Source organism: Takifugu rubripes, chromosome 7 (genome assembly GCF_901000725.2).
Source record: "Takifugu rubripes chromosome 7, fTakRub1.2, whole genome shotgun sequence".
NCBI lineage: Eukaryota > Metazoa > Chordata > Actinopteri > Tetraodontiformes > Tetraodontidae > Takifugu > Takifugu rubripes.
In genome coordinates this window covers 14,034,837-14,062,245 of record NC_042291.1, presented here as the reverse complement: position 1 = coordinate 14,062,245, position 27,409 = coordinate 14,034,837, and the positions used below count along the sequence as shown (strand labels likewise).

The 27,409-nt window shown below is 47.2% G+C and overlaps 2 protein-coding genes across 4 annotated transcripts; both read left to right on the top strand.

Annotated features, from left to right (window-relative positions):
- Positions 1 to 1,563: 1,563 nt before the first annotated feature.
- On the top strand, positions 1,564 to 12,223 carry ptpn3 (protein tyrosine phosphatase non-receptor type 3). Of its 2 annotated transcripts, none has more exons than XM_011605650.2 (27): positions 1,564 to 1,784; positions 2,396 to 2,462; positions 2,908 to 3,049; positions 3,773 to 3,907; positions 4,075 to 4,117; positions 4,276 to 4,357; positions 4,629 to 4,673; positions 4,756 to 4,808; positions 4,876 to 4,993; positions 5,064 to 5,151; positions 5,229 to 5,317; positions 5,399 to 5,462; positions 5,709 to 5,911; positions 5,994 to 6,119; positions 6,241 to 6,396; positions 6,925 to 7,021; positions 7,123 to 7,200; positions 7,317 to 7,373; positions 7,582 to 7,738; positions 7,805 to 7,980; positions 8,256 to 8,346; positions 8,498 to 8,559; positions 8,657 to 8,803; positions 9,346 to 9,474; positions 10,408 to 10,553; positions 10,652 to 10,787; positions 11,676 to 12,223. In XM_011605650.2, exons 3-27 carry the CDS (start codon positions 2,981 to 2,983, stop codon positions 11,754 to 11,756), a joined length of 2,628 nt encoding a protein of 875 aa, XP_011603952.2. In that variant the 5' UTR covers positions 1,564 to 1,784; positions 2,396 to 2,462; positions 2,908 to 2,980; the 3' UTR covers positions 11,757 to 12,223. The 2 variants fall into 2 exon arrangements, with proteins under 2 accessions (XP_011603952.2, XP_011603950.2); XM_011605648.2 differs by having other exon boundaries at positions 1,565 to 2,091.
- A 415-nt stretch (positions 12,224 to 12,638) lies between these two features.
- Positions 12,639 to 26,051, top strand: epb41l4b (erythrocyte membrane protein band 4.1 like 4B). Of its 2 annotated transcripts, none has more exons than XM_029838542.1 (23): positions 12,639 to 13,506; positions 16,076 to 16,180; positions 16,250 to 16,292; positions 16,733 to 16,811; positions 17,047 to 17,091; positions 18,045 to 18,097; positions 18,437 to 18,557; positions 19,048 to 19,135; positions 19,226 to 19,314; positions 19,818 to 19,887; positions 19,964 to 20,133; positions 20,534 to 20,604; positions 21,491 to 21,524; positions 21,762 to 21,795; positions 21,923 to 22,026; positions 23,456 to 23,595; positions 23,790 to 23,908; positions 23,986 to 24,099; positions 24,182 to 24,234; positions 24,314 to 24,466; positions 24,566 to 24,686; positions 24,840 to 24,973; positions 25,133 to 26,051. In XM_029838542.1, the coding sequence occupies exons 1-23, from the start codon at positions 13,207 to 13,209 to the stop codon at positions 25,194 to 25,196; spliced, it is 2,304 nt and encodes a 767-aa protein (XP_029694402.1). In that variant the 5' UTR covers positions 12,639 to 13,206; the 3' UTR covers positions 25,197 to 26,051. The 2 variants fall into 2 exon arrangements, with proteins under 2 accessions (XP_029694402.1, XP_029694401.1); XM_029838541.1 differs by having other exon boundaries at positions 12,640 to 13,506; positions 20,534 to 20,643.
- The last annotated feature ends 1,358 nt before the right edge of the window (positions 26,052 to 27,409 follow it).

Sequence of the window (27,409 nt, the reverse complement as noted above, 5' to 3'; positions counted from 1 at the left end):
ATGACTTCTCCATATGTCCTCACGTCTTTCACTGCATGCCTGGGCCACATTGAGACCTGCTGACACCCCCGCAGACCCAGTTTTATTCTTGCGATCAATGACCAAACTCCTATAGGATTGCACACACACGTGTAGGTCGACACACGACTCACATACTGACTGGGCTAATGGTTCTCCTCAATGAACTAGTAATAAGTAGGTTTTATTGCCATGATTATGCAATAAAGGATATTAGGAAGTGGACTGTTTTTAGTCTTGATGGACATGGATACATTAGAGACATTGGTATCCCTAATTTTAGACTAGAAAAGTTATAGAACGGAAGGGGTTAAATATATGTGGGCAATAAAACGAAACTGGCTTTTGCAACGAGGCCAACTCTCTGAAAGAGCATGAAAAGTACCATAAAAATATCAGAGGGTGTTGCTGAGATAAAAGGAACATGAAGTACAGATACTGAAATAACGTCCAGTTTGTCCAAGTGTCTCTGGATCTAAATATGGATTCTCCAGGCAGAGTTGGTAGAAGGTGTCCTGGTTACTTCTGCAGAAAGCTGATCCAACAAGGGGAGGTTCCTCCCATAGTCACAAGGTCTGGGAGGGACCCCGCCACCGACCTAACATCATCTGGTTTCTGCTGGTCTGACAGAGTGTCCTTACAGTTGGATTCCACTTGCTCTGTAGTTCTGGTAACTGGTCGGGACTGGTTTAGCCTTTCTGTGCTGCAACAGGTGACACTAAACATAGAACCCATCTCAACCTTTTGACAGCATTCATGTCATGGTGCAGAGCCTTGCGCCCCCCCCCCCCCCCCCCCCCCCCCCTGCCTGTTACACATGCATTTCTCTAAGTGGCGAGTTCCCTTGACAGTCATGGAAATCGGACTTTAAGTAGCAAAACGTCAACATCTCTCGCACACATATGTATACTGAAGTACCGCATCTGTCCTGTAGGTGGCAACCACTACATTGATAGATAAAAGGTGTCTCAACTGACACATAACTTCCTTTTTTCATGATCTGAACCTATTAAGCATGGGAGGTGTGTCATCATTTTACAAAGAGAGAGTGTAAGAAGGCCAGGATATAGTCCACACATTTATACTCGCTGGTTTTGACATGTAATGATATGACACAATGCGGGACATTGTTTAATGTTTTACCTGTTAAATGATTTCACGACAAAAGCAGCAAAGGGGTTTGACCTTGAGATCACCAAAGCATTAAAGACCCTGCGGAATCCGAAGCGTCGCCATCAATATTAATATCTTCCTTGGCCCGCTACCAACATTTCCTGGAAACCGTTGAAATCTGTTTTTACCTTTGAGTTATTTTATTCGGAAACAGATAACCGCAGCCTGTCACATGACGAGGTAATAAATGCACAATGTACTGCAGTGATGAGATTTGTATGACAGGCGGAAGGAACTATATTGGCCTCGTACCACTCCGCCTACGTGAATCTTCTTGCGATTTTCGCAGCCTCCTGTAAAAACGACGTGCGCCATCATCAATTTTAAGAGAAGAAATTAAGTTTTGCACCATAAATTAGCTTAAATGACACTTCTGCGCGTTCGCTCCGGTTTGAGCGCCCGCCCTCACGAACGCGCGGGTTTTCCGCGAGCGCGCACGCGTTGAAGGGGCGGGGCCGCGCGCAGCCAGGGATGAGAAACTTGTCCCGGATATTTACCTAACTATACCTGGCTATGCAGACGCGCCTCGTCCCGGGGGTTCCGCTTTCGACTGTCAGGGACACATGAGCCGTCTCTGAAGCGGGACGACAGAGGTAGACGTTTACTTTTTGTCTTTTCGATCCTGTTTTTCACTCCCACCCCAAAACAAACATAAAACGTCCAGTGGTTCAAATTGTCGGCACGAGCTCCGCCGCGGCTCGCGAGGAGTTTCCCCCCCAGTCAGCGTTGCTTCTTCTGGGTGTAGCTGGAGAAAAGTTCATGTTGTCGCTGGGAAGACAAAGTCCACATTTCACTGGAGACAGAAAACACAAATACAGGCCTAATACACGGAGACAGGCCCGGCCGGGGTGTGTAGGACTGTTCTTGGTCGAGAAGTGGCTGGAGAGGCTGTGTGGTGAGGTATGTGTGTGTCCTGTAATTTAAAGAGCTCTTTCAGAACAAACACTCCTACAGGACTCAATCAGATCAAATCTCTCCTTTTGTTTTCCTCTGAGCAAATCTCAGATTATAGCTGCAGAAATCAAAGGAAAATCCAGCTGTTGAAGCCTGCAGGGTCATAAACCTGATCAAAATGTAGCAATGTGCCTTTGGATTTTATGAGGGTCATTGCAGAAAGGAGTGAAACTGGCCACCACCTCTGTTTTAATATATTCAAACTGGGCCATTGTGTTCAAACATTAACCAAAACTTTGTGTCCTTTCAGGAGCAGCGTGACACAGAGACGCCTGGCTCCATTAATCGTTTACCTGGAAACAAAGCCGGGGCCACATGTGTGTACATACTCATGCATCAGTCACACACGTATGCAACACACCGATATTTAAGTTGGGGCCAGGTATTTATGGTCTATATGAACATGCACGCAATAGTAGGTGGTACATGAGTTCATCGTTTATACTTGACTGATCCCAGATCGGGAAGTGTGCTGTTGATGGGCGTGTTCAACGATGAAAATGTTTAACATTCTTATCATTCAGCTGCTCGCTGAAAGCAGAGCGAAAGAGGGAGAGCACCCAGCAGAGGGGAAGGAACATGTTCAGACCCAGGCCAAATAATAAGGAATTACACAAACACACACAAGTCACTCCTTCACATTCATGGGGCATTACTCACCACAGCCTGATGTTTCATCCAGCACATATATGTATTGCTCACCGCACTGTGTCAACATGTGGGAGGTGTTTTCATTAACAGTGTTTTTGTGGTTGTCTGTAGGTCCCCTGAAAGTGACATACTGAGGGCAGGGTGTTTGTCTTGAGAGGGAGGCCGAGTTGCCGTGGAAACAGCCATGCCAAAGCCAGACCTGCTTTGCCTAGTTCAGCTGCTGGACGGCACTATCGAGACCTTCAGTGTCAACGTGCGTAACACACACACACACACACACACACACACACACAGACATGCGCCACTCCCAGTCCATCGCCAAGGAGATCATATGTTGCTCTGTGATTTGCTAATGAACATTTAGTGTCAACACTGGTCTCAGTGGCTGAGGACACGCTCTTATATTTCCCCATTGATCTGACTGATTCTTGTTCAACCAAGTGCCCTTGACTAGAAGGACTCTCTCACTTCCCTTAGCTCTACTGAGCATATCACACTTAGCTTTTCTGTTAGCATCATCAGTATATCATGTCAATGGCAGCCTAACGTTAGTCACTCTGTCTCGCTTCCTCTCTCTCTCTCTCTCTTTCACACACAAGCACGCCCGCACGCACACACACACTCTGAGAACACTGAGTACATAGACATGTTAAATGGCAAATGCACTCTAGGTTAGCAGCTGTGCAGCATCTTTATGAGCGAGAGAGGAAGCCGGCTGCTGCAGTGCTGTTCATTTTGTATTCCGTGTGCTCACATTTAGCCAGTTAATGCCATGTTATAATAAGTTGTTGTCATTGTTATAATAATAATGTAATGGAAATTGAATTAATGTTCATTATTGGTGTTATTGTATTTTACAATAATAATTTTAAGTATTAATAATAGGTATTATAAATGTAATGCAGGTTATTGAGATAAGCATTTATTACATGCCATTGACACTGTTACACTGTCTGTTGTTGCTTCCATCTTTCAGAAACAGGATGAAGGCGTGGTTCTGTTGGATCAAGTATACAACCACCTGGGCCTGCTGGAGAGGCAGCTCTTCAGTCTGCAGATCAGAGAGTCCAGCACAGCCATCGCCTCCATCACAGCCAATACGCACTCTCCTGTGAGCTCACTGTTCATCTGCTCCACATTTCAGACTTTCACATGTCGACCTTGGTGACTGCTGTTTAGACGCAGACCACAACGGGGGGACATTTATTTAGCTTCTCTCGTTTTTGGCCTAGTTTCCCCATTTCTGCAAATCAATCTTTGTCTTTATTTTGTCCTCAGAGATGGCTGGAGCCTGAGAAACCTTTGAAGAAGCAAATTAAAGGTATCCGGTTTATTAAGATTCGTGTTGGTTTCTTAAAAAACATCAAAGTGATTTGCCAATGAAAATGTATTCCAGTTCATTATGATATAAATGGAGAGATATTCTGTCTGTTGAAACTGAACTGGTTTTGCACCACGCGTGCATCCTTTTCTTGGCAGGTTTGGCTTCTCCCTTTTATGTGAACTTCAGAGTACGATTCTTCATCTCTGATCCCAACTCTCTGCAGCACGAGCAGACGAGGTGTGTGTTTGTGCCTCTCTGTGTTTGTTTGAGCTGATGGCTGAAATCACTCCCTGATATTGGGGAGAGATTCTCCAAGGTCCATCAACGTGTACAGAAAATACTGCTCAAATGAGATGTCTGCTTAGATGTTTTAAGTGTGCCAATTTAGTGAGATGCTTCAGCCTTGCTCAGCGTGTCTCCCCAACAAGCACATAACCACAGAACATTTGTATATAGAGATGGACCGAATATAAGAGTAGCTCAAGTTCCTTTTGTTTAATCTCTGCAGGCATCTTTACTTCCTCCAGATCAGGAGTGACATAAGAGAAGGACGGTGAGTAATGCAGCCCCCCCATTCCTTTATGCAGAGCTGGTATATGACAGGTTTCGTGCATAACACTTGAGTGTGGTTGAAGGTTGCAGTGCCCCCTGAGTGCAGCTGTGGTGTTGGCGTCTTACGCTGTGCAGTGTAAGTCAGCATCCTTTAAGGACTTGATAATAACCGTGCGAGTCGTTAACCCTGTGTCCACCTGCAGCGGAGATGGGGGACCGCTGTCCGTCCCAGCAGCCTGGATACACCTCCAAGTGTCACTTCATTCCTGAGCAAGATGAAGACTTCTTGTCTAGCGTGGAGGATCTCCACCCACAACACAAGTAATCCAGTTAACTGGTCAACAGTTGCTTTGTTTTACGTGCATTTGTGACGTCAATGTCTGCATTCCAGCGGGCTGAAACAGAGCGATGCGGAGCTCTGTTTTCTCAACACAGCACGGACACTTGAGTTATATGGAGTAGAGTTGCATAGCGCCATGGTAACTATGGCCTCCTTGATTTAACGCTGATGCAATATAATACGTTTCCCACATTTGCTAATTTTTATATCTCTTAGGACACCAACAACGCCCCTTTAATGGTGGGTTTGGCCTCCAGTGGTGTTGCAGTATTCCATAATATGATTTGCTCCAGTTTCTTCCCCTGGTGAGTGTTTTTGCCACTAATCTCGCCCATTTTTCCAGCATTTTTGTGAAGGCATTGACGCGTCGTGTCGTTCATGCGCAGGGGGAACATAATCAAGATTTCATTTAAGAGGAAACGCTTCCTCATACACCTGAAACGCAAACACGTGAGTCCCATCTTTTATCATTAGTTAACCATTTTGCAACAAATTGCTGCATTTAATTGCTTTACACCCTTGGCTGGTAAAATCAATGGCTTGGAGTCAGCACTTTTTGCATTGCTTTTATAATGATCCCTGCATTTTTAGCAAAATGGGTGTTTGTGCTCCACTCTTAGTTCTCACACACAGATAGAAGTCGTTAATCAAAGTTACACCACAGATTAGGTTTATATACAAGTCTCCTTGTTCCAGGGCGAGACCCAGGACTGTGAGGTGTCTCTGGCTCTGCCCTCTCCTAAAAACTGCAAGAATCTATGGAGGTCCTGCGTGGACCATCACTCCTTCTTCAGCTCTAACCGTACCGGAAGGAGCCCCAAACACAACAACAGTGCAGTCCAGACCTACAAAAAGCTGATAACACAACATCTGGGCCTTGGCAACAGTAAAGCTGAGAGGTGGGACTGTGTTGATTCACTTACTGAACATTTATGTCATCAAAGAGTTAGCTAAATTTCTTGTTTTATCCTGCATCTTTAGTGGGCCTGTGTGCCAGCGGGTGGTGGGAGGCATGGTCTGGAATCCCGTGCTGAGGAAGTCGCTGTCATCAGAGCATCTCGAAACCAAGAGCCTGCCCTCAAGATCCCCCCCGTCCACCCCAAACTGGTACAACCCTTACATTTAATTAGTAAAAGGCTGCACTTTTAGTCTCTATCATTCTATATTTGAGCTCAGTTCGTGTCTTGCCCTGTAATCTGATTTCATCCTCAACTCGCCTGTCTGCCAGGCGAAGCCCCCGAGTTCGGCACGGCATCCGTAAGCCTCGGCCGTCCTCGGTTGAATTGAGCAGTGACCTTAAAGACATGTCAGAGGGAGAGGACGTGTTCTACACATACAGAGCTTCAGTGAGCAGCAGCAAAGATGGCGAGGACGCTTCACTGCAGTTAGTATCACTTTTCATTTCTCTGCCTTTCTTCCTTTCCCTTCGAACCTATTATTTTAATCAGAATATGCTTTACTGCAATTTACTATGCTGAAAACAATAGATTGTCTAATTTCTGAAGACAAATTCTCAAAAGACCCTTCGTTCAGCAACAATTTTTCACTTTCATGAAGGTTAAGTTAGTACATATAAGAAGAAAGAATGAAAGCAAACTATTTGCCTATAACCCATCCTTTACACACCAGTACAACACACACAAGCCAGACGCAGGAGCAACCTGCAGCAGCGGGGATTGGGTTACAGGTCCTTTCCTCTGAGCCTGCACTGCCCATCTCATTACTAAACCTGCCTCACTTGTCATTTATTAGACAAAGGCTCTTTATCTGGCAGCGAAGCCATGCGTCATTATTTTCAATGTGTGTGGTTGGTAAACATCAACAGTTGTTTAACTGAAGACTAATAATTACTCCCCCCACACACATACACACACACACACACAAGTCTAAAATGTCTGCTTCATATTTGCAGCCTCTCTGGTGGTCATGAGATGGATGAGACTCATCTGCAAACTGATGACAGCATTGGAGAGGAGGACTTTGACCACAGCTTACCCCACTATAAAAAGGTCTTACCATCCACAGCGGGTGTATTACGCCATAGCTTTACGTTATTTCCATTTGTGTGTGTGTGTGTGCTTATGTGGGCTGACTTCCTCCGTCTTCGCAGGGAGCCCTGGGTGATGGTGATTTGATGCTGATATGTATCGCTCCCGATAAAGACGGCAAGTTTGGCTTCAATGTTAAAGTGGGTCTTCCTTTTAGATTCACTACACATGGCAACATTTATTCGTTCTCACACACACTGCGTACAATGTCACCATCCTTTATTCTATCTCAATCTAATTTCTCAAATTGTCCTAGGGTGGAGTGGATCAAAAGATGCCTCTTTCTATATCCCACATCAAACCAGACTCACCAGTAAGAACACTTTAATAATAACTTGTGTTACAGGTATGTTTTGCTCCTGAAATGTAGTAATTGAAAGAATTAAGCTGACAGATGTCTGTAATAAAGAATCTATGTGGTGCTAGAGATATAGACTAATGACAGCAGTATGGCCTTTTGCTGTCGTGTGTCATATCAGTAAGTGCTCTGCGTGGATTTAATCGAGAGCGTTTCTTTACAGGCGGGTCGATGTGAGCCGAGACTCATGGAAGGAGACCTGGTCGTGCTCATCAATGGCAGAGACATTTCTGAACACACGCACGATCAGGTGGTCATGTTCATACGGGCCAGCAGAGAGTCACACTCCAGAGAGTTGGCCTTGCTTATCAGACGAAGAGGTGCGGGTTTGTCATCATGCCAGCCAGATGTGCTTTTGGCTCATTACAGTCATCATTGTATTCCAGGGTCTGGCCGTGTTGCACCCCTGTTGCAGCTGCCTTCTGCCCTGACGCTCCCCGATCAATCGGTGACAGAACGGCCACGTTCTTCTGGGTCGTTGGAGAAAGTCGTGACACTGGAGGAATCCATGAGACAGCTGGAGAGAGGAGTACAGTCTGGCACGCTCAGCTTCCATTTTGAGGTATTTAAAATTCATGCTGGAGAAAAACAGCGCAGGGGTATTTACCAGTTTATTTATAAGCTGGAGAAGAATACGTCTTTATTTTGAGCTGGATTATGTTTTGCCCGCTCGGTTATTTCAGCGGTCAAATTGAGCCATTTCAGCACTGACTTTGGGACAGATGTTAGCCCTAATCTTCATTTGGACCCCTGACAGTCTGAAACACAGATGAGCCGCGACCAGTTTTTGTTTGTATGCAAGTTGTGCAGTTTCGTGTGTGTGTTTGTAATTCCCAGAATTTATACAGAAGAAAGCCTGGTCTGTTCCTAACATGTGCACGGCTCCCTGAGAACATGGACAAGAATCGCTACCGGGATGTTTTACCTTGTAAGTCATTGCAGCTCCTTCACCACCCTGAGTCTTCCTGACCGTGATGTGGAGCCGCATTGGCTCAAGATTAAATTTGAAGTGCTCGGGCCAGAGGCACATGGACAGTTTGGTTATGACCGTCACGCTCCGCTCTACCGTCTCCTTTCAGATGATTCCACCAGGGTGGTCCTTCAGGGCCAGGAGAACTACATCAACGCCAGCCACATCACGGTGTGCATCCCCGATAGCCAACGCTTTCCCTCATATCTGCTTTACGTTCAAGATGAACTGATCCTCCCCGTGGGGCGTTTGTGTGTCTGTGTCTCAGATGGCGCCTAAGGTGTCTGGCGCATGTTTACGTTATGTTGCAGCTCAGGGTCCGTTGCCACAGACGTGCACGCACTTTTGGCAGACTGTCTGGGAGCAGCAGATACACACCATCATCATGCTAACGACCCTGACCGAGAGGGGACGGGTATGCGTACTTCATGTCACGTGTTTTTAGAATGTTTACCAGAACATTGCTTACATCGTAGCAGCCCGAGTTTATGCAAGATTCGGAGGCAACGGTGGCGCACGCAAGTCATTAAATGTTACAGTTATGACTAATGAAGGAAGGAAATTAAAGTGTGAACAGGCTGACAATGAAGTTGACGACAGATCCACACAGACTGAAGCGGCGGGTTATCAAGGTCTAGCTAAATGACATTGTTTCTCTCTCCGCTTGCCTGTTGCTTGGTAACCAGATGCTTGTCTTGATTTTCCTATTTGTCAAGTGTCTTGAGATTCTCAAGGCTTGAGGATCAAAACACGCGAATTGACAATCAGTTCACATCCTGTTGCCAATGAATTGCTTTTGTTTGGCAGCCCGTCCGGTGGATCGTTCCACTCTGTTAGAGCAGCGTGATTTCATGACAACTGAACGCAGCTGATGTGGCAGCGCGGCTAAACTGTATCACGACTGCTGACCCGTGTTAGCTCCAATCTGATCTGACAGTTGGTGTCATACGCTTGCAGACCAAGTGCCACCAGTACTGGCCGCATCCACCAGAGGAGAAGGATTACGGGCACCTGCGGGTGAAGTGTCACTCGGAAGAGTGCAACCTGGTCTATGTGACGCGAAGGTTTACCCTCACACACACGCAGGTACGGTAAAAATAAAGCTAATGATTAGGACAGAAATTGGATGTGAGTTTCAATGTGAAAATGTACCTTTTAAAAAAAAAAAAAAGCAATGCCAGAACTTAGATCAAAGTAAGACCTCCAGGACTAGTGATTGAAATGCTGTGCATGACTTTGAAGGTTTTTGAACGTGAACCGGCCCCCACACAGATCGCAGCACCAAAGATCACGCCTGCTTTCATCACACCCGCTCACGGAGCGCCCATCCGTGGATCCCGCTTTTACCCTTCACATGTTTGCAGTGATATGCTCCACGCTTGCGCCATATGTCGCAGAACAGAGCTCTCCACAGGCAACATGCACTCGCTTCCGTGTGGAGCGCTCTGTTCGTATGTGCACGGGTGTGTTGCTGTGTATTTCTACATTTGGTGATCCACCTGTGTGGTTTGGGGTGGGTGGCAGTCGCCAGCAGGTCTTATTAAAAGGTTTACCAGCTTTAATGAGATTAAAGGGTCTGCGGTACACTTTAAATGAGGAACAGGTATATAAAGAATAATGCTCAAGGAGGCATGAAGTCTGCATCCACGCACATGCGTGCACAGATTCTGCTGTGTGGGCCCATCTGTTCCTCTGGCGGAGCGAGTTAATCCCCCCATGTAGTCCCAGGCCACATGACTATTACAAATGAAGTCAGCTACCCCTCCTCCCCGTCTGACTTTCCGTTTTCCAGCTCCGGGCTTTTTCCCTCCATACTCCACCTGTTTCCATCTCAACGTGTCCCTCCTCACCTCCGTATCGCCGGACGGTCACGTTTGTTTTTTCCCAACTACCCCCTCTGGGCCGTTTACTGCGTGTCGCTCTCAGGGAGGCGGTTTTCCCAAAGGTCACATGTTTATTGTGTCAGAGTTATGGAGAACTCATGGATGATGTGTGTGTGTTTGTGCGTCTGTGGATTAGCGAGGTGAAGAGCGTGCAGTCACACATCTGCAGTATGTTGCGTGGCCAGACCACGGCGTTCCCGATGATCCCTCGGACTTCCTGCTGTTCGCCACCTCTATCAGGGAGAGGAGGCGAGGAGAGGAGCCACTCATGGTACACTGCAGGTAACACACACACCGTCTAATGAAACACCATGCCAGCCAGCATCTTTTACACGTGCCTCCACTCTACACTTCGTGACTGTTTTGAATTACTTTTACAGCGCCGGGATCGGACGGACAGGTGTTCTAATCACCATGGAAACGGCGCTTTCCCTGTTAGACAAGGGTCTGCCTGTGTTCCCCCTGGACATTGTCAAAACACTGAGAGATCAGCGAGCCATGATGGTCCAAACCACGGTACGGAGAAACAGCACGAGCCGATGTCGCTGAGCTCCGCTCACAATTAGCGGAAGATGTTTGGGCCACAGTTGCCCGGAATTGTTCGTATTTCCTAAATATCTTGCACCAGATCACATGCCTTTAGTTGTTGGCTGCTCAGTCATTTGTACTTGTTTTATTCTTCTGTCTGGTAGAAACCCAAGAAGACGTTTCTAGGATCTCCTTTCTTTCTAAAAAGATGATTAATGGTACCCATAGTTAGTGTCGTGCTTCCTCATTAATGGAAATAAGGTCGCTATAGCATCAAAGTGAGGGCTGTCATGGTGAAGGGGGCCGGCAGAGGGTGGCGTCTGTCAAGGGGGGGTGATATTTCTTTGGTGGGGGACTCGCACTGGGAACCTGACGACCCTCCAGGCCTGGACCTGCCTGTTTGCCTCCTGCTGCCAATAATACCCCTGTTCTCAGGGCAAAGTCAAGTTTTTTCCTGGCCGATGTTTTTGTGCAGACAAAACGCCTCCTCAGGGCTCACGCACATCAGAAAACGCGTCCATTTGAGGAACAAACTTTCATGTAAATTTTCAAATTTAGACACCAAAGAAGGAAAAACAACCTGTACAAAAGCTGCTGGGTGGTCTGCTGTCATTAATGCCCAGCTTCCTTCACCTCATCAGTGAGGACACGTCTGCTCGTGACAGTTGCCGCGTTTCCTCGCTCCACCTGTGCGGGTGACAACCGCGCTCGGCGCTTCGGTCCCTTTCTTCCCTTTTGCCACGAGGCTCTTTCAAATGTATTTGGTGCAAGATTAGGCGATATATAACATCTGCGTGACTCATCATGTGGCAGCATTGAGCTCAACGGTCTTATTAAAATGGCACCGATCATGTGGCTGCGCGTTGTGTGTTTCAGAGTCAGTTCCAGTTTGTGTGTGAGGCCGTCCTGCGAGTCTACAAAGAGAAGGAGAAAAAGGGGAGATCTTCAGCACCGTAGCGCTCAGCACCACATGCCTGTTTTTAGCCTCGCGCCAGTGGAGGGACTGACACTCAAAGTCACCGTAACAGACTGAAGCCTGTGGAATAGTCTCAAGATTATTAGAACACAGTTAATCTGACACTGTGTTGGCCTAGGCTTCAAACAAAAGTGTATTAGGCTTGTAGACCCTGTGGTCTCCATGGAAACAGATGCGAGGCGCTAATATCTGTTCGAGAGGCCACTCAGGAATGTTTCCTCTGTGTAGTAAACTCTGTGCACCTTAGACAGCTGCCTGCCAGTCAGTGGATCAAACTGAGGAGGGGGAAGACCAGGATCAATGCCGGATCGCTGTATCAGCAATTCATCTGCGTATTCAAAGAGGAAGAACAAAACGACTGTGCCAGACACTGTCATCGTGGTGGAAACCCCCACCCTTCATCACTCTTAAATTATTAAGACACTTAATAAACTGATTTGTACTGGTGTGGCTGTGGTGTCATCCTGTCTGACAGTTAATTAGATCAGAATGAAGCTACTTACTGGGAAATGAGCCCCTAGCCTTCAGCTGAGAGCCTCTGAAAAGTCATAAATAGGCCAACAACCTGCCTCTCTGGTCTCTGAGTTCAGTTACACCTGTTTTACTAAATAAAGGACAAACTGGTTTTCCCCACAGTAACATGCCTCACTGACGAGCAGCGGACTAAATTCCTCACTTTTAGTATTTTTCTATATCGCAAATTAGAGAAATGATACATGAGAACCAATAATGTCCAGCTAGAACCAAAGACCCCCCCCCCCCCCGATCCACCACTCGTGTCGGGTGATCGGTCCCTCGACAGGTGGCGCCCTGGCACCTGGGTCGGTCTGTCGGAATCGAAGTTTGCTGTGTTTTTACGCAGGCGCAGATCGGACTGTTTGTCCAGTGTTCGTTGGCTGACTTTTTACCTGAGAGGTAGACTAGTTTCGGTTTTCCGCAAGGAACGAGCGACACTAACAACGACCCTGCAGGGGAGGGGGTCCGGTCCGGTCCGGTCCAGAGGTGGCAGAGACTTCCCTCCCTCCCTGTGACTCAGGGAGCACCACTGCGGACCGCCGGCAGCGTTTCTCCGGGATTTTAGAGTCGGTGCGCAACAGTGAGCAGAGCAGGAGGCAGGTGCACGGGAGAGGACAGGACAGGAGGAGGAGGAGGAGGAAGGAGGTGTATTTCCGCCACAGTCTCGTCGTTCCCACCAGGTCGAATGATGGTCGAACCGTGTTAGTTTGGTTAGTATGCGGCTGGAGTCCCTCGTTGGTGCCGAGGACTGATCCGCAGCCCTGAAGTCTCCCCCGTGCCTGCTAAGTGACGACTCTCCTCGGGGAGCGGGAGGAGGTGGAGGCGTCGGCGGCAGAAGCAGGACCCCGGCAGGCACCGACTGTGCTCCGAAGCACTTTGACGGTCGCGGACCGTCTCGGATCGTGGCTCGGGAAGATGATGGGCTTTCTGCGCCGGACGTTCAGCCGCCGTCCCCGGAGCCGCTTCGGGACGAGAGAGGGGGACGAGCGGGACGGCAGATTAGGTGGAGAAGGAGGTGGCGGCGGCGTGGGGGGAGGAGCAGGAGGGGTGGTGGGGAACCCCCTGCTCCTGGCCCATCAGCAGCAGGTCGTGCATGCGCCCGCCGTGGTCACTGGCGGGGCGCCGGTTCACATCCCCGCGGGCGGGACGGCGAGGACCGTCATCACCTGCCGCGTCCTGCTGCTGGACGGCTCGGATGTCACCGTGGATCTGCCCGTAAGTCCGGTCCAACCGGGAAACGTGCGTGAACAAAGTCTGTGACACGTGACTGTAGGTGATGTCAAGGGGGGGGCCCGAGGACCCCTGGGGCCCCGAGAGCCAGGACTGAGTTGAACTTGTTTTTAATTAAAAGCTGTTGATTAATTTGTCTAACTTTAAATGTCATTTAGCGACACGAGGAGCCATTCAGGGGTAATGGATAATGTCAACGGAAAGACGCATCTTAAGTTGAATTAGGAAAGGATTTGATATTAGAATAAACGGTGCTGATGATTACTGTTAAAGTGCTCAATATATCTCTATAATAAACTCTATAATAAACTCAGAACCAGGACTAATGACCAAAACATAGAGACAATGCCAATTCTAAAGATGAAGCTTTTGATCTCAGTGACAGTTCTGTTCATAAGCTGCTCACATTCCCGAATTAAGCAGTCAGCTAAATAAACCCTCACTGGGATTAATGAGGACTCCACATGTAAAACAAGTCAGAGCGTCCAAGTTGATTTAAGGTGACGACATCATCTAAATATCCCAAAATGTCACAACTAAAAGTAGTTTTTAGAAGGTGCAACTTTACCCAGGCTCTAATCAAAAATGGTTCAGTGCTTTTGTGTTCCGAGCAGATGTCAACCAGAGTTCCTCTGTCTGTAGTGTCATAGTGGCCTTCATAGTTCGTGTGTGTGTGTGTGCGTGTGTGTGTGTGTGTGTGTGTGTGTGGAGTGAGGGCTGCAGCTCCAGATGGTGCTATGAACAGCCAATTCATCACATTACTTCCCCGTTCTGATTGTGGGAGAATCTCCGATAGACTGGGAGGTTTCCCCTCTCGGCTTTGCTCTTTTACAGCGCCCTCCTTTCACTTCTCTTCCTCGCTCTGCTTGCCTGAATCCGATCTTCCTCGAGTGATCTCCGCTCCCCCCCCCCGACCCTCCCTCCCTCTGTGGCCTGTTCTCTTGTTTAGCCCTTTAACTCTTTCACACGTTATTTCCTCCACCCCCCCACTCTCCATCCATCCGTCTTCCATCTATTCCCCGACTCCCTGATCTGATTTACCGCCGAAGGGACTCTGTGTCACAGATGAGTGGTGCGAGTGAGCAAAGGGGGTAGGTGGGATGATGAGCGAGCGTGTGGGCATTCGTGCGTAAGTGACTTTTCCCAAGACGTGTTCATTTCAGAGGTAATGTGTGTGTGCGTGTTTGTGTGTCATCGTAACTGTCGCCTGTGTGCGTCAGCCGGTGAACGCTCGGCCGGTGTACTGCAGCGTATGTTCCTCTCGTGCTCTTTGTGGAGCGGCACCCGAAGGCCACTGCCGGGTGTAACAGATCCAACGGCAAACGGGTGACAGCTCAGTCACAGGTGTGCTGGAACAAGTTTGCTCATGTCAGGTTCCTTGTTTATTAAGCCTTATTAGTCTGTCACCTCAGGGCGACTGAGGGTGGAAACAAAAGGAGTAAAATATGCGCCACAGCGTGCATCTGTATGACGTTCACGTCTTTGATTGAGTTATTAAGGACGGTCTTCCAGTTCCAGCGTGAGCCTGACCGAAATAAAATAAACAGTCCAAGCTAAAACAAACGCGCCAGAAGTCTGAGAACAAGAGGATTGACGAGGCTGAGGATGATTAACAAACACAGTGGTTACCTGGGAACCGCTGAGTTTGATATTTGAACATGCACAAAGATCTGGCAGCAGGAAGTTTAGTATGCAGGTGTTAGCTCCAGTTGTTAGCCGCACTGAAGCAAGAAGGTGTTGCAAAAGACCATCGTGGATACGAAGACACGGAGATCCTGGAAGTATTGTTTGTTGCCCAGAAGTGGGGTTACAGAGGTCGCAGTGTTGTGTGGTGAAAGGTGAAAGGTGCACCAGCAGGGAGGTGTGCGGCTCAGCTCGATGCCATTTTGGAGATAATGTCACCACCATCAGTGCTTCCGCCGTGTATTTATGCAGTGTGAGAGACAGTTTTAAAGATGCTTTGAAACAAACGGGAGCGTTTTCATGTTTATTTTCTGGTTATCAGAATCCAAAGTACAAGGCCAACGTCACTCCCCGCACCCACTGGGTTTTATGTGGGTCAGACTGAGGTTACGCCTTCTCGCAGGCCTGCAAAGCCAATAAACTGCAAAGATGTGACGAAACAAATGTCACAGAAGTTGCCTCCGGGGCTGTGTTTGTGTTTTCACGTTATTGACGCCACCCTAAAGAGCTCGGTTTCTGTCAGAAGCCTCGTGTACTGACCCAGACGCTCACATAGGCCATCCACTCTCTGTTATATTGATTTATATCACTGTTGCGGAGATTCCCACCAACATTAGTCGTTAGGGTTAAATGAACTGGTTGGTTGAATGTAAAATGAACTGGTTGGAACTTGAATTTCCTACCTGTGACTAATACACCTCAACACATCTCGTCTCGCAGAGCGGCTAATTTTTCCTTTTATTGTTGTTAATAACTCGGAAGTCCGTCAGCCGCTGATGTGATGAAAGGGATTCAAGGCTCAGGGAAGAGAGGTGGCAGATGAGAAGGGTTGAAAGCTAAATAGGCTTCCGTTCTCGCTCTTCCTTTCCAGAGTAAATGCAAAGGTCAGGACCTCTTCGACCAGATTATGTATCACATTGACCTGGTGGAGACAGACTATTTCGGCCTGCAGTTCATGGACACGGAGCAAGTCTCAGTGAGTAGCACGCCGCACACTTACTTTCATCCGACAAACCGCGAGCTGATGGTGATTTGTTTATTTTAGCACTGGCTGGACATGTCCAAGCTCATAAAGAAACAGATCCGAGGTAAGTTGGACTCATCTGGCGTCTTAATTGGGCCTGTTGTGAGTGCAGGAAAATGTGCATGTGCATGTGCATGTGGAAGCAGGTGAGCGGGGAGCAGGTGGCACATTATCTTATGTTGACACAGTGATTAGCATGTGCATTAGCGGCCATACCCTTGTTTGCTCTTCAGCTTGGAACGGCAAGATGAATGGTACAGGAGCGGAAAAAAAGCAAAAACGATGTTGTTCTACTCGTCTGGCAGTCCTTTCTTCTTTTAACTCGTTATGCAGGAGCTGGGATTAAAGTCTGAATCAAAGTTGAAGTGATGCAGGTTAAAGAAACAAAGATTGTCTGCTGGTCGGGCCGAAAAACAGGGAGAGGCGGGATTAAATAAAATGGCTAAAGTGATAGATTAAAGTCATTTTCCATTCCTTTGCTGTTTCTGTTTCTGCCTCATCTAGACGGGCCTCCATACAGGCTTTTCTTCAGAGTGAAGTTTTACTCTTCCGAGCCGAATAATTTGCGTGAAGAATTTACAAGGTAAAGCTTTCGCACAAATCACACACACACACACACACACACACACGCACAGTGTTCTCATGAGCCCGGTATAGAGATCCAGAGGGGATGTGGGGCTAATTACTTTGCTGCGTTGGGTAGATTCAAATCAAGGCCAAATGGACAGAGACTTATAAAAGCAAATTATGTGTCAGAGATGAGGAAAAGCTTGCGATACACCAGTTGATTGGTTATATTCTCGTTTCCCCTCACCCAGGTATCTGTTCGTCCTGCAGCTTCGACAAGACATTCTCTCCGGCAAGTAGGTGCCTCTGTCGTAGTACCTGACCTAAACATTCCTTTGCCGTTTGTATTTTATCATTATTGAAACTGTCGTATTGGTCTACTGTTACGAGAGTCGGCAGTGAGCCACAGGTTGAGTAGCCTAGCTTAGCACAAACACTGAGAAGCAACTGGCAACAAAATCCAAGTACCGTACCATTAATCCCATGGCAACCAGATAATGGAGAACGGGAGGAAGTCATTGTGCCATCCTGATAAACACATGGCACATTCTCTCCTATTTTTAGACCTCTGCACAGTTTTAAAAAACAGTATAAAATGGTAAAAAAAAGTCCAGCTAACTTACTGAAGGTTTAGCGAGCACACTCGAGAGCAGCACCATGTGTATTATGGACTTGTTTTATGAATACAGATCACAAGCTCTCTGATCACATTAACAAGACCTGATGTGGTATTTCCCTGAACAAAACTGAGTGGTAAATTAGAACAGATGAATCAGCTCATTCAACAGTCATATGACTAATTCTAGGAAGTATTGTACGGCAGACTGTCGTCCGCATATGCACACGCTCACCTGTGGGTGTGTAGGCACAGGTGACCTGAACTGAAGGGCCCTGTCTGTTGATTGATGGAACTGTTTCTTTTCTTTACACAAAACCACACCAGCTCAGACGCAGCTTCACCCGTCTCCCTCCTCCGTGCTCTAACTGGGCCACGCATCCCCAGAGTCCAGCTCTATTATAAAGCTCAAGATCAGGAACAGGAGAGGGCTGCTTATTTTAGGAAAAGGGTTGCTCCTCTCCTCCTTGTCACACACACACACACACACACACACGCCCAAAAACTTTAATGTTGTTTTAACACATTTTGTATTGATTAGGTTTCAAGTGTGTGTATTTTACAGTATGCACCTGTGTGTTTGTGCTCAACGTATACACAGCTAATCAGTGTCTTTTTTCCCCCTTTGATTAGGTTGAAATGTCCGTATGACGTCTCTGTAGAACTGGCGTCTTATTGCTTACAAAGTAAGTAGATTAATTAATATATAAATGATTTTTATCTGCCACCACTTACTGACAGCTCTGTCCGCACTTTTGACAAGGAAGTAGAGCTGCAGTTTGGTGTGTTTCCACCAGCAGCAGAAAAGACACTTTTCCTATAGTTTTATTATATTTAACATGCTAATTTCTTAAAGGTTAAGGGTGAAAGTGAAACAAGAGCCATTTTTCAATAGCTGGGCTTTACGTTGCTGCCTGAAAAACCCGTCTAAATCACATCAAGCTCAGAAAATGACCATACAATGTTCTTGAACGGTGGGATTTTAAATGCACTTGTGTCATTTCACCGTGTCTTCCTGCCTCCAGGTGAGCTGGGAGACTGCGACCCGCTGGAGCACTCGCCTGAGCTGGTGTCTGAGTTCCGTTTCAGCCCCAAGCAGAGCGAGGCCATGGAGGCCGACATTTTTGGCCAGTGGTTAGAGCTCAGGTGAGTGGAAGTCGCCTGTACCTGCGCAGGTGTTTGCTCGATCAGTCAGGCTTGAAGTGATATCTGGGGGGACAAAGGCTGCCCAGCAAGTGGGGAGGAAAATCGTTCTTCCGCTGCCTTTCATCGCCGGCGGTGGCATCTAGATTTCACTCTCCCTCCTTTCTTTTGCTCCTCATTTGCCTCACTCTGACTGGTCTGCGTGGGGGATTAAGGGATTAATCCCTGGAGGGTCTTGATTGATTCCGAGCAGTATTTAACCCAGACGCGGCTTGATTGCTCCCATCTCGGATTAGATTCCATACACATATGCTCCGCTTCCCCGATCAGAGAGCCGCACAAGGACAAATTCATGAGGTCATATCCGCCGGTGGATGCTGGCTCATAGATGCAGCCAGAATGTCCAGTAGTGTCATTTGGAGTTGTTAGTTCGAGTCTTTGTGGATTTTTCCAGATGGAGGCTGCTTAAAGTGACACTTGTGTCTTCTTTCAGGGGAAACAGCCCATCGCAGGCAGAGATTTCTTTCCTCAACAAATGCAAGTGGCTGGAGCTTTACGGCGTAGACATGCACTTTGTGAAGGTGCGTGCCCTTTTTTTTTTTTCTTTTTAAATCAGAAGTTTCAGCATGCTAGCGAAGGTTCGTGAAAGCTGAAAGGTGGGTTTCCTTCAGGGCAGAGATGGAGGAGAATACGCCCTGGGTCTCACTCCGACCGGCATCTTGGTGTTTGAGGGCTCCAACAAAATCGGCCTCTTCTTTTGGTAAGAACAGTCGTTTTCCATATAACATTATAAAACAAGCCTCAAAGGAAGTGCCTCCCTGGTTATGCAGGGCGAGTTTGAGCTCACCCTGCAGCCTTTTGTAACATATTACAGAGATGCAGCAGAGAGCCAGATGGCATCTTTTGGAACGCCAGTGTCGTAATTATTATCATATCATCATAATGCATACAAATGAGCTGTATGTGTCCAGATTCTGTCAGAATCCAGGGTGATATGGGTCAAATCAAACTTTCATGCAGTGTCAGCAGCCTTGCTTGAACTGGAACAGTATGAAACTTTAATGAATTAAACATGGAGATGGTTTCTGCCCTCCGATATGCTCTGGCCTCTGCGATGCATTAAAGAATGTGGGTGAATAAGAGCATGGTTTTTTTATCCTGCGGTCCCCTAGCGTGATGCTGACATTACTGTTGATAGACTTTATATGGGCCCACGTGTGCGATGGCGGCGCTTATGTACAAGACTTTATTCCTTCCGCACAGGCCCAAAATCACGCTTCTGGACTTTAAAAGGAGTCGACTGACGCTGGTCGTGGTGGAGGACGACGATCAGGTTGGTGTTCCGGATGCTAGTAACAACGCACGCGCACGTTACCTGACACTTTTCCGGTTCTTTTGGGTCGGTCCAGGGTCGGGAGCAGGAGCACACTTTCGTGTTCCAGCTGTCCAACGCCAAGAGCTGCAAACACCTGTGGAAGTGCGCCGTGGAGAGTCACGCCTTCTTCCGCCTGCGTCAGCCGAGCGGCGGGAAGAGCGGCCGCAGCGACTTCACGCGTCTCGGCTCCCGCTTCCGATTCAGGTGTGAGAGTGAATTTCTGACCAAAGGAGGATGATGAAGGACGAGCACTCAGGTGGTGGTGGCCAGCCACATAACAGCATACAGGGAACTATGTGTCACATGAAAGAGAGCCTTTGTATCTATGGTTACCGTGTATCTATGGTTACATGGATTTATTCCTATTGCAACTGCGATTCATATTGTCTGTTGTCTTGTGCGTAGTATCAGGGACGGTCAGAGCAGTTTCTCACTCTTGAAGGACACTTTTATGTCTTTTGTTCCAAGAGAAGCAGCATGCCTGTTCTTCAGGCATTCCCGTTGGGAGATAAAAGTCATTTTCACCTATAAATAAATCAAATGCTCAGTACGGCTAAATATCGAGCGGCATCGCTTCACTTTTTGTGTGCTTTCTGTGTCACAGTGGGAAAACGGAGTATCAAGCCACACACGCAGGCCGACTGAGGAGAGCCAGCACGTTCGAGAGGAGGCCGAGTAAGAGATACCCCTCTCGTACACAGTCACTGGGCAAAGGTGAGCCACATGTCAAGGGCTCACAGGACATCTTTGATTCTCAATGCATCTGCATCCAACAACATGATCGCAGGCTTTCTGTGCAGACGGGAGAGGAGAAAAAGCTTTAAAATATTCTCCCAGTGGAATTAGTTTAATTGAAAACAAGAAATTTAAAGGCTGTAAAACATTTTAGCAGGTCAAGATAGACTGTCAAATGTAAGGCAGCTAATACTGTTTCCTGCAGTACTATAAGTGGCCACAGGGGATGTTTGGCGCTATACTTTATGTCACAGCCAAGAAAAGGTGTAAAATACTTAAGTACATCCCCTTGAGATTTTCTCTTGGTGGTAAAATTGAGTCAATAAAAGAAAACGTGGAATAAATTAGAGTTAAGAAACTAAATAACCCCTCAGCTGTAAAGACACGGTGTTCATCCCAGTCATCAGGGGTTTTCATCAGAGAAGCCTGAAATCACTGCAGTGCTGGATCACTCTAAACCAGACCGGCCTGTGCCGGCCCTGGAGGATGTCTCACCTTTGTACTTTGTCTAAAGGACCCGCGGCAGTTGCCGCTCCTTCACACGTCCTCCTCAGAACTTTATTGCAGCCTTATCTTTTATTCATGAAACATGGAGGTGAACCTGCAATCCGTTTTAATGTCAAGGCTGGTGGCGTTTGTATTAATGCTGCTTGTTTTGGGGATTTAAAAAAAATCAAAGCAACCAAAATGGGTGAAGGCTGAAGGGCTGGTTGTAGCTGCGTAGAGGTGATTGGAAATATTAACAGCCAGGCACTCAATAATTATTTATAACTGTAAATTGATTTAAACTCCCATGTTTTTCTGATTGCTTGTCTCCCTCCATCAGCTGGCATTTCCCCTGCTAATCCAGCACACGTCAGGTAAAAGAACCGTTATCATTCATGCTTCCTTCTTTATCCGCAAACCTTGACCTTAATCCTCATAACAGCCAGATTACACCCAAACTCCACAATTAAGGAAAGCCACTGTAAAGGAATGGAAATAACATCACGCATCATTGTGGAATTTGTATATCCCTTTTTTTAGAATTTTTTTCTTGATTGCCGTGAGGACCTTCATATTTTTTAATCTGTTATCATTGTCTTGTTTTTTTTTAGCTCTCATGCCAGCCCTGATCCCAGTCTGCATCCTGTGAGTGACTACATATAACACACACACACACACACGCACGCATGCACACACGCACACACACACACAGCAGGCTTTTCTCATGTGACATTTAATTCCTCTCTCTTTTCAATCCCATCCTGCCCTTCAGTACCAGCATAACATTCCTATTGGCCATGAGCCGTGGCACCCGCCCCTCCAGGCTCTAACCCCCCCAGTCTACCTGCAACCCTCTGGACACGCGCTATCCCATAGGTAAGGCTGAAACATCAGAGACAATGTGAAGTCTCAGGTGTCCTTGAGTTTTCTCTCAGGCTCTCATCATTACACATAAACCTCATTTGTTTGGTGTGTGTGTGTGTGTGTGTGTGTCTGGTCCATCCCCATTGTCATGTGTGTGTGTCGTGTCATTGTCATGTTCAGGCCTTCACTCGAGTCCTCGAGTCCCGTGTCGAGCGGTCCTCCTGTCCCAGAGAGAACCACCAGCACCCTCCCAGGATCCTTCAGTGTGGTTTTCAGGGACAAAGTCATGACTGCACTTTGACCTCTGCGGGAAACTGTCAGACTCTTAACGCAGCCCCGTGTCCCCAGAGAGAGGAGCGGAAACCAAATGAGCTCTGCCACTGTCGCCATCGTCTTCATCACCATCTCTGTCATCTTGTTGCACCCCCCCGCCCCCCAAAAACATCTACACAAAGACAAAAGACATCTTTATCTCAACAGAATGTTTTCTCGGACACCTAAAGTTGGCTGACCTGGAAGGGGACAGCGTGACGCTTGTGCGCTTGAGAATTTATTGGTTTAAATGTTGCTTCGTTACAGCCTGGCAGCGTTGTGAGCCAAAACTCAGGATTCAAATCATCGAGGCTATTAAAGTTCGATCTGAAGCGACATGTGTTTAATAACGTTATATTCAGGGCTGCGCGGTCTACCTGCGTGCATTCTTTTGCATTGATGAGACTTTGAATGTGCTCCGATCGCTGATGGGTTTTTTTTTCTCCGTCCCCACATAATCAAACCCCTGTTGTGGGTTGCTAGGAGACGAATGATACAGAATCAGGAATGTTTCTCTGAATGTTTGCCGTTGTCTTTCCTGCAGATTTTGTCTTGTAATTGCCCTCACTGTGGTAAACCTCCACGTGCTTTCTGAAAGATCTGAGCGTCGTCACCTTCGTGCTTCTGTAATCTCGTGGCAGCCGATGTGTCCAAATCGCTTGAATTTCAGAGGGATGAGAGAGGTTTGCCCCCATCTGGGGCCTGGGGTCGACTTTAGCACATATTTAATTGGATTAGGGATTAAGCTATTAAATAGTGTCTGCCTTCCCTATGAAATAGAAGCAAGCGTGTGTGTCGAGGCTGTGTTTGTGGTGCTTGTAAAGCTAGGTTTTTTTGAATAAACGCAGCATTGTTATAACAATGTTATTGATGTAAATCAACTGTTTACAGCACGCGTGGCCAAAGTTTTTATCTTACAGTCTGTTTTAACTTCATTGTTGTTCCAATAACACGTGATGCCTTTAGGGACGTTGCTGCGTTGAAAATAAACAGAAACACACTTTGGACGCGTTGGTTTTTTTCTCCTCTTTCTCGTCTCAGGTCTCAACGTCAATAACCTTGTTTCGCTTTTCGCTCAGGTCCTTTTTTTCCTTTTGTTTATGAGTGAAAAGAACTCTGTCGTCTTCAGTTTCCCTCTCAGCGCTCCCGCCTCGGACCATCAGTTCAGCGTGGAAGAGAACGAGACTTCGTTTTCTGGCAAGATCCACCACCACCACCGTCGCCACACACACAGCCCGGACACAGGCTGCCACGCACACACAAAGAACAGTGAGTACTGGCCGTCTGAGCAGGGCCTGTCTGCAAAGCTGTGATGTGTCCGCCCTGTCACTGCTGCTTCTTTCATGCCTATTGTTGTTTGTCAGTGGTCTATGATGATGTGCCATAAAGGACAAAATGTAGACACATTTTCATCTATCTCCATTAAATCGTGATAGTTCCATCGCTCTCGTTCTGTGCTCCAGGACGTCGGGCCCCTCACTGTTCCGCAGATGATTTGGACGTCTCGCAGTCCCTTCTCAAGGCTCTGGAGTCGGAGCGAGACTCCCCCCCGTGGCCCTCACTGCAGATCAACATGGACAAGGTGAGACGTCCGTCTGTCGTCCGGCTCTGCTTTTAATTGTCGTGGCAGCGTCTTCCACCTCCTGCTGCTCCTCTCAGGGGGAAGAGAAGTACCTGTCTGAGAAGTCCCTGCACCCTCCACCGTCTCCGGCCATGCTCCCCGACCACCTGAAATGTAACATCCTCAAGGCCCAGATGGAGGCGGCTTTCAGGGTGAGTGCTAGAGTCCCCGTTCCCATCTCCCTCTAGGAGCCCTCACACTGACACTTTTATCCTCTGCTTCACGGTGACGAAGGAAGCGCCCACAACGCCGAGAGTGAAGCACCTAAATGAGACCCTTCCTGACAGGTCGGTGCCGTCATTCGCCTCTCGCCTCGTGCGTGTTTATGTACCTCCTGGTAACTCCTCGTGGGATTCTGCCCTGCAGGAATCAGAACTCGTCCCAAGACTCGGCTGCATCCAGTCTCACCACAGAGAAGATGCCACACTGGCAAGACCGTAACCCCACGCCTGAGAGGCTGCAGGCCAAAGCCAGCACGAGCAGCAACCGCAGGAAACGACTCGTCAGACAGTTCAGCTTGTGAGTCCACAACAGCTCTGTTCTGCCCTCGAAAACACCACCGCGCTGCCTAAACTTCATTATCCTCGTGGTTTCTGTTTCATTTCTTTTCCTGTGCAGTAACCACGAAGATGAAGACGATCTCCCAGAAGCGCTCGCCGCCATCTCGTCCCAGAGTACAGGAAAGTCAGGATCTACCAGCTCATTAGACAAACAGATACAGCCCTCTATATACCCACAGGTGACATGCGCTCACACGCAACCACATAATCAAATGCCACACAGAAGCCTTGCCTGCTGCGTCACACTATGGTCTGTTTAGGCTTGTCTGGAGTTAACAGCAAAGAAACAGGTGTGTTTGTGTGTGCACGCGTGCGCCGTGTGTGTGTTGCAGGGGGATAAAATGCCAGCATTGGAGCTGAGCAGTCCATGCCGCCCCTCTCCTTTGCCTTCTCCCCACCTGTCCCCTTCGTACTACCGTAGCTCCGTTCCTCACCCGGTCCCTTACCTCACTACCCAGACAGACAGGTAACACACTTTAGACCCTCCCTGCACCTTGATCAGAACCTTACTTCCTTGTTTCTGTTTGAAAGGGGCACAAATCGTGGGCGTTCCCTGAGAACACAACTGTGCCGATGCAGTTTTATATAGTGCGGGTTGATTGACGGCCTTGTTTTTTCTGTGCAGCGGAGATGAAGTGAGGCTGGACAGAGAGAAGATCCTCAGGGCGCTCCTGATGACGGAGCTCTGAGGCCGGAACCCCCTGGATCAAGCGGATCAAGATACACGTGTACATCTGAATCACACATTCAGCAGCTATCAATACATATTTGCAAACAGACTATATTTACTGTATATTTGCTTTACTGTTGATGACTTTATATTAATCAATCTAAAAAAGAAAAACCTTAATGAAACCAAAATGGACTCATATGTGACAGATGCTACAGATGTGACCGGTGCTGCCTGCATGATAAGTGTGTCACTTGATTAAATGTTTATGTGATTTGCTTTTGCAGTCATGTTTAAGACTGACTCGTCAATGCTTTCCATATATTTCAGACTCCGACTGTTGGGGTGTGGGGGGGGGGGTCTAATTTGTACACACACACCACACACACTTACACACAGTTGTGTGACTTGTCACAATTATGTCAAACTGTCAGTTTGTTGAAAATGTAAATAGAGATTCTACTTAATGCACTGACACTGTACTGGCTTAACTTCCATGTTTTTCTCAATCCACATTCTGGAAACGTCTTGAGTTGTTTTGCTGTGACTCCACCGCTGCGGTTTCAAACCAACCAGTAGGGGGAGACAAACCTGCACTCGCGGCTCCTGTGGTAGCTCGACACGTTGCTCCTGTGTTGTCATGTGGAACAGATCACACGATATGTTGACCTTTTTTTTTTTTTTCTTAAGCCACTGTCTTTTTTTTTGTTTGTTTTTATCACATGTAGGAAATTCAGAGCTGCCCTGAGGCTGAACTATTGTTTCAGTGCAATCCTGCATCTCAACATCTTCGTTTCAGCCATGACTTTGCAGCCACGTCTGAGGCAGTATTAACTGCTGTTGTACTGTTTTTGTTTCTGGACTTTGAATAAAGCAAAAAAATAAATAAAATTTAAAAAAAAATTGTCGGACCATGGTTTGTGTATGGTCTGCACACAAAGGGGAATGTGGATCAACCTCACCCTGCGTGCTCTTGAGTGTGCGTCGTCCTCACCCACCCAGTGAGGGAATGCCGTTACAAGAATACTGCAGATTAATCAGCCTAAACACACCTATCGGCCACAGTGAAGTGAGTGACAGTGTAATTGCACCTTCAGAAAATTTACTGTGGGAAGGCGCTCGAACAGGCTTTCTGGAATGGGTCTGCAAAGGTTGCAAGTGAAAGGGGCCTGAGTGACAGCTCTGCTGACAAACTTGCAATATTTTCTGTATAAATTCATTTATAGGTTTCTCACTTGGTTTTTAGCTGTCACTCAGAGGATTTAACACGCCTTTTATGTTGTTCTTTCTTTATTGCCTCGAATGCCTCGTATTAAGGTCAACTTCAGTAAGATTTACACCCATCTACAACCTAAGAATCTCCTCTGCCGATATGGCAGATGAACATTTGGCCACAATGCTATAGCATTGCTTTGCCAAAACCTGTACTTTTAACATCAAATCTAATTAATCCAGCCTGCATGATCAGAAATAAAAAGAATAATTTACTTTAGCGGGTAGATATTTCTATTAGATTAGTGGATTATTCCCTAAAAGTACAGCTGAGGTCTTAATATTTATTTTTAGGGGGAAAACAACTTTTCTCTCGAAGGTCTGTTGTTACATCTCTGCAGTTATTTAAAGAACATGAATAATCTGTGAGTTGGCTGCAGCTTCTGCAGCAAAACCGCATACGCGGCATCAATCAATAGCTTGAGTTTGCTTTAACATAAACATTTGTTCTTGAATCTTAAAATGTGAGCTATTTTTTCCCTTCCATTTCCCACAAAGCCTTGTGAGCACTGTAACTGCATCGCATTTAACCGCATGAGTGGTTGTTTCTGTTCTTCTGGTGGGGGAAGAACTGAAGAGAGTTAATGGTGTTGCTGTGCAGGTGTAACCAGTGTTTTTCGGAGTGGGAGAATGACTGTGGGTGTTTGAAAAGGATCAAGATGGGTGGGGTGCACAAGATTGTTTTACACAATGCCAATTACCCCGAGGGGTCAGACACGGCTATGCGGGCTTTCCTTTGCTCTTCCCACTCCCTGCACACTATTTTTCACCGTCCCTGTCGTTTTAAAAGGGGCCATCCTCCGAGATAACATGTTCAGTGTGTCTGAGGCGCCTTTTCGGCCGTCGAGCGTGTGAGAAACGGAGGTAATCTCTGAAGACAGTGAGAGGGAGTTCCCACAGTGTTGCCTGTGGCCACGGCTGTCATCAGACAGCTCCGGCTTGTGTGTTTCTGCTCCTGCA

Excerpts from the sequence above, each read along its gene's own strand:
- epb41l4b (XM_029838541.1), top strand. The coding sequence starts at position 13,207 with ATGATGGGCTTTCTGCGCCGGACGTTCAGCCGCCGTCCCCGGAGCCGC. Across the intron at positions 19,315-19,817 it reads AAAATCGGCCTCTTCTTTTG|GCCCAAAATCACGCTTCTGG; the intron begins GTAAGAACAGTC and ends CCTTCCGCACAG. Across the intron at positions 24,235-24,313 it reads AATGAGACCCTTCCTGACAG|GAATCAGAACTCGTCCCAAG; the intron begins GTCGGTGCCGTC and ends TCTGCCCTGCAG.
- ptpn3 (XM_011605650.2), top strand. The coding sequence starts at position 2,981 with ATGCCAAAGCCAGACCTGCTTTGCCTAGTTCAGCTGCTGGACGGCACT. Across the intron at positions 7,022-7,122 it reads GCTTACCCCACTATAAAAAG|GGAGCCCTGGGTGATGGTGA; the intron begins GTCTTACCATCC and ends CCGTCTTCGCAG. Across the intron at positions 8,804-9,345 it reads CCCTGACCGAGAGGGGACGG|ACCAAGTGCCACCAGTACTG; the intron begins GTATGCGTACTT and ends ATACGCTTGCAG.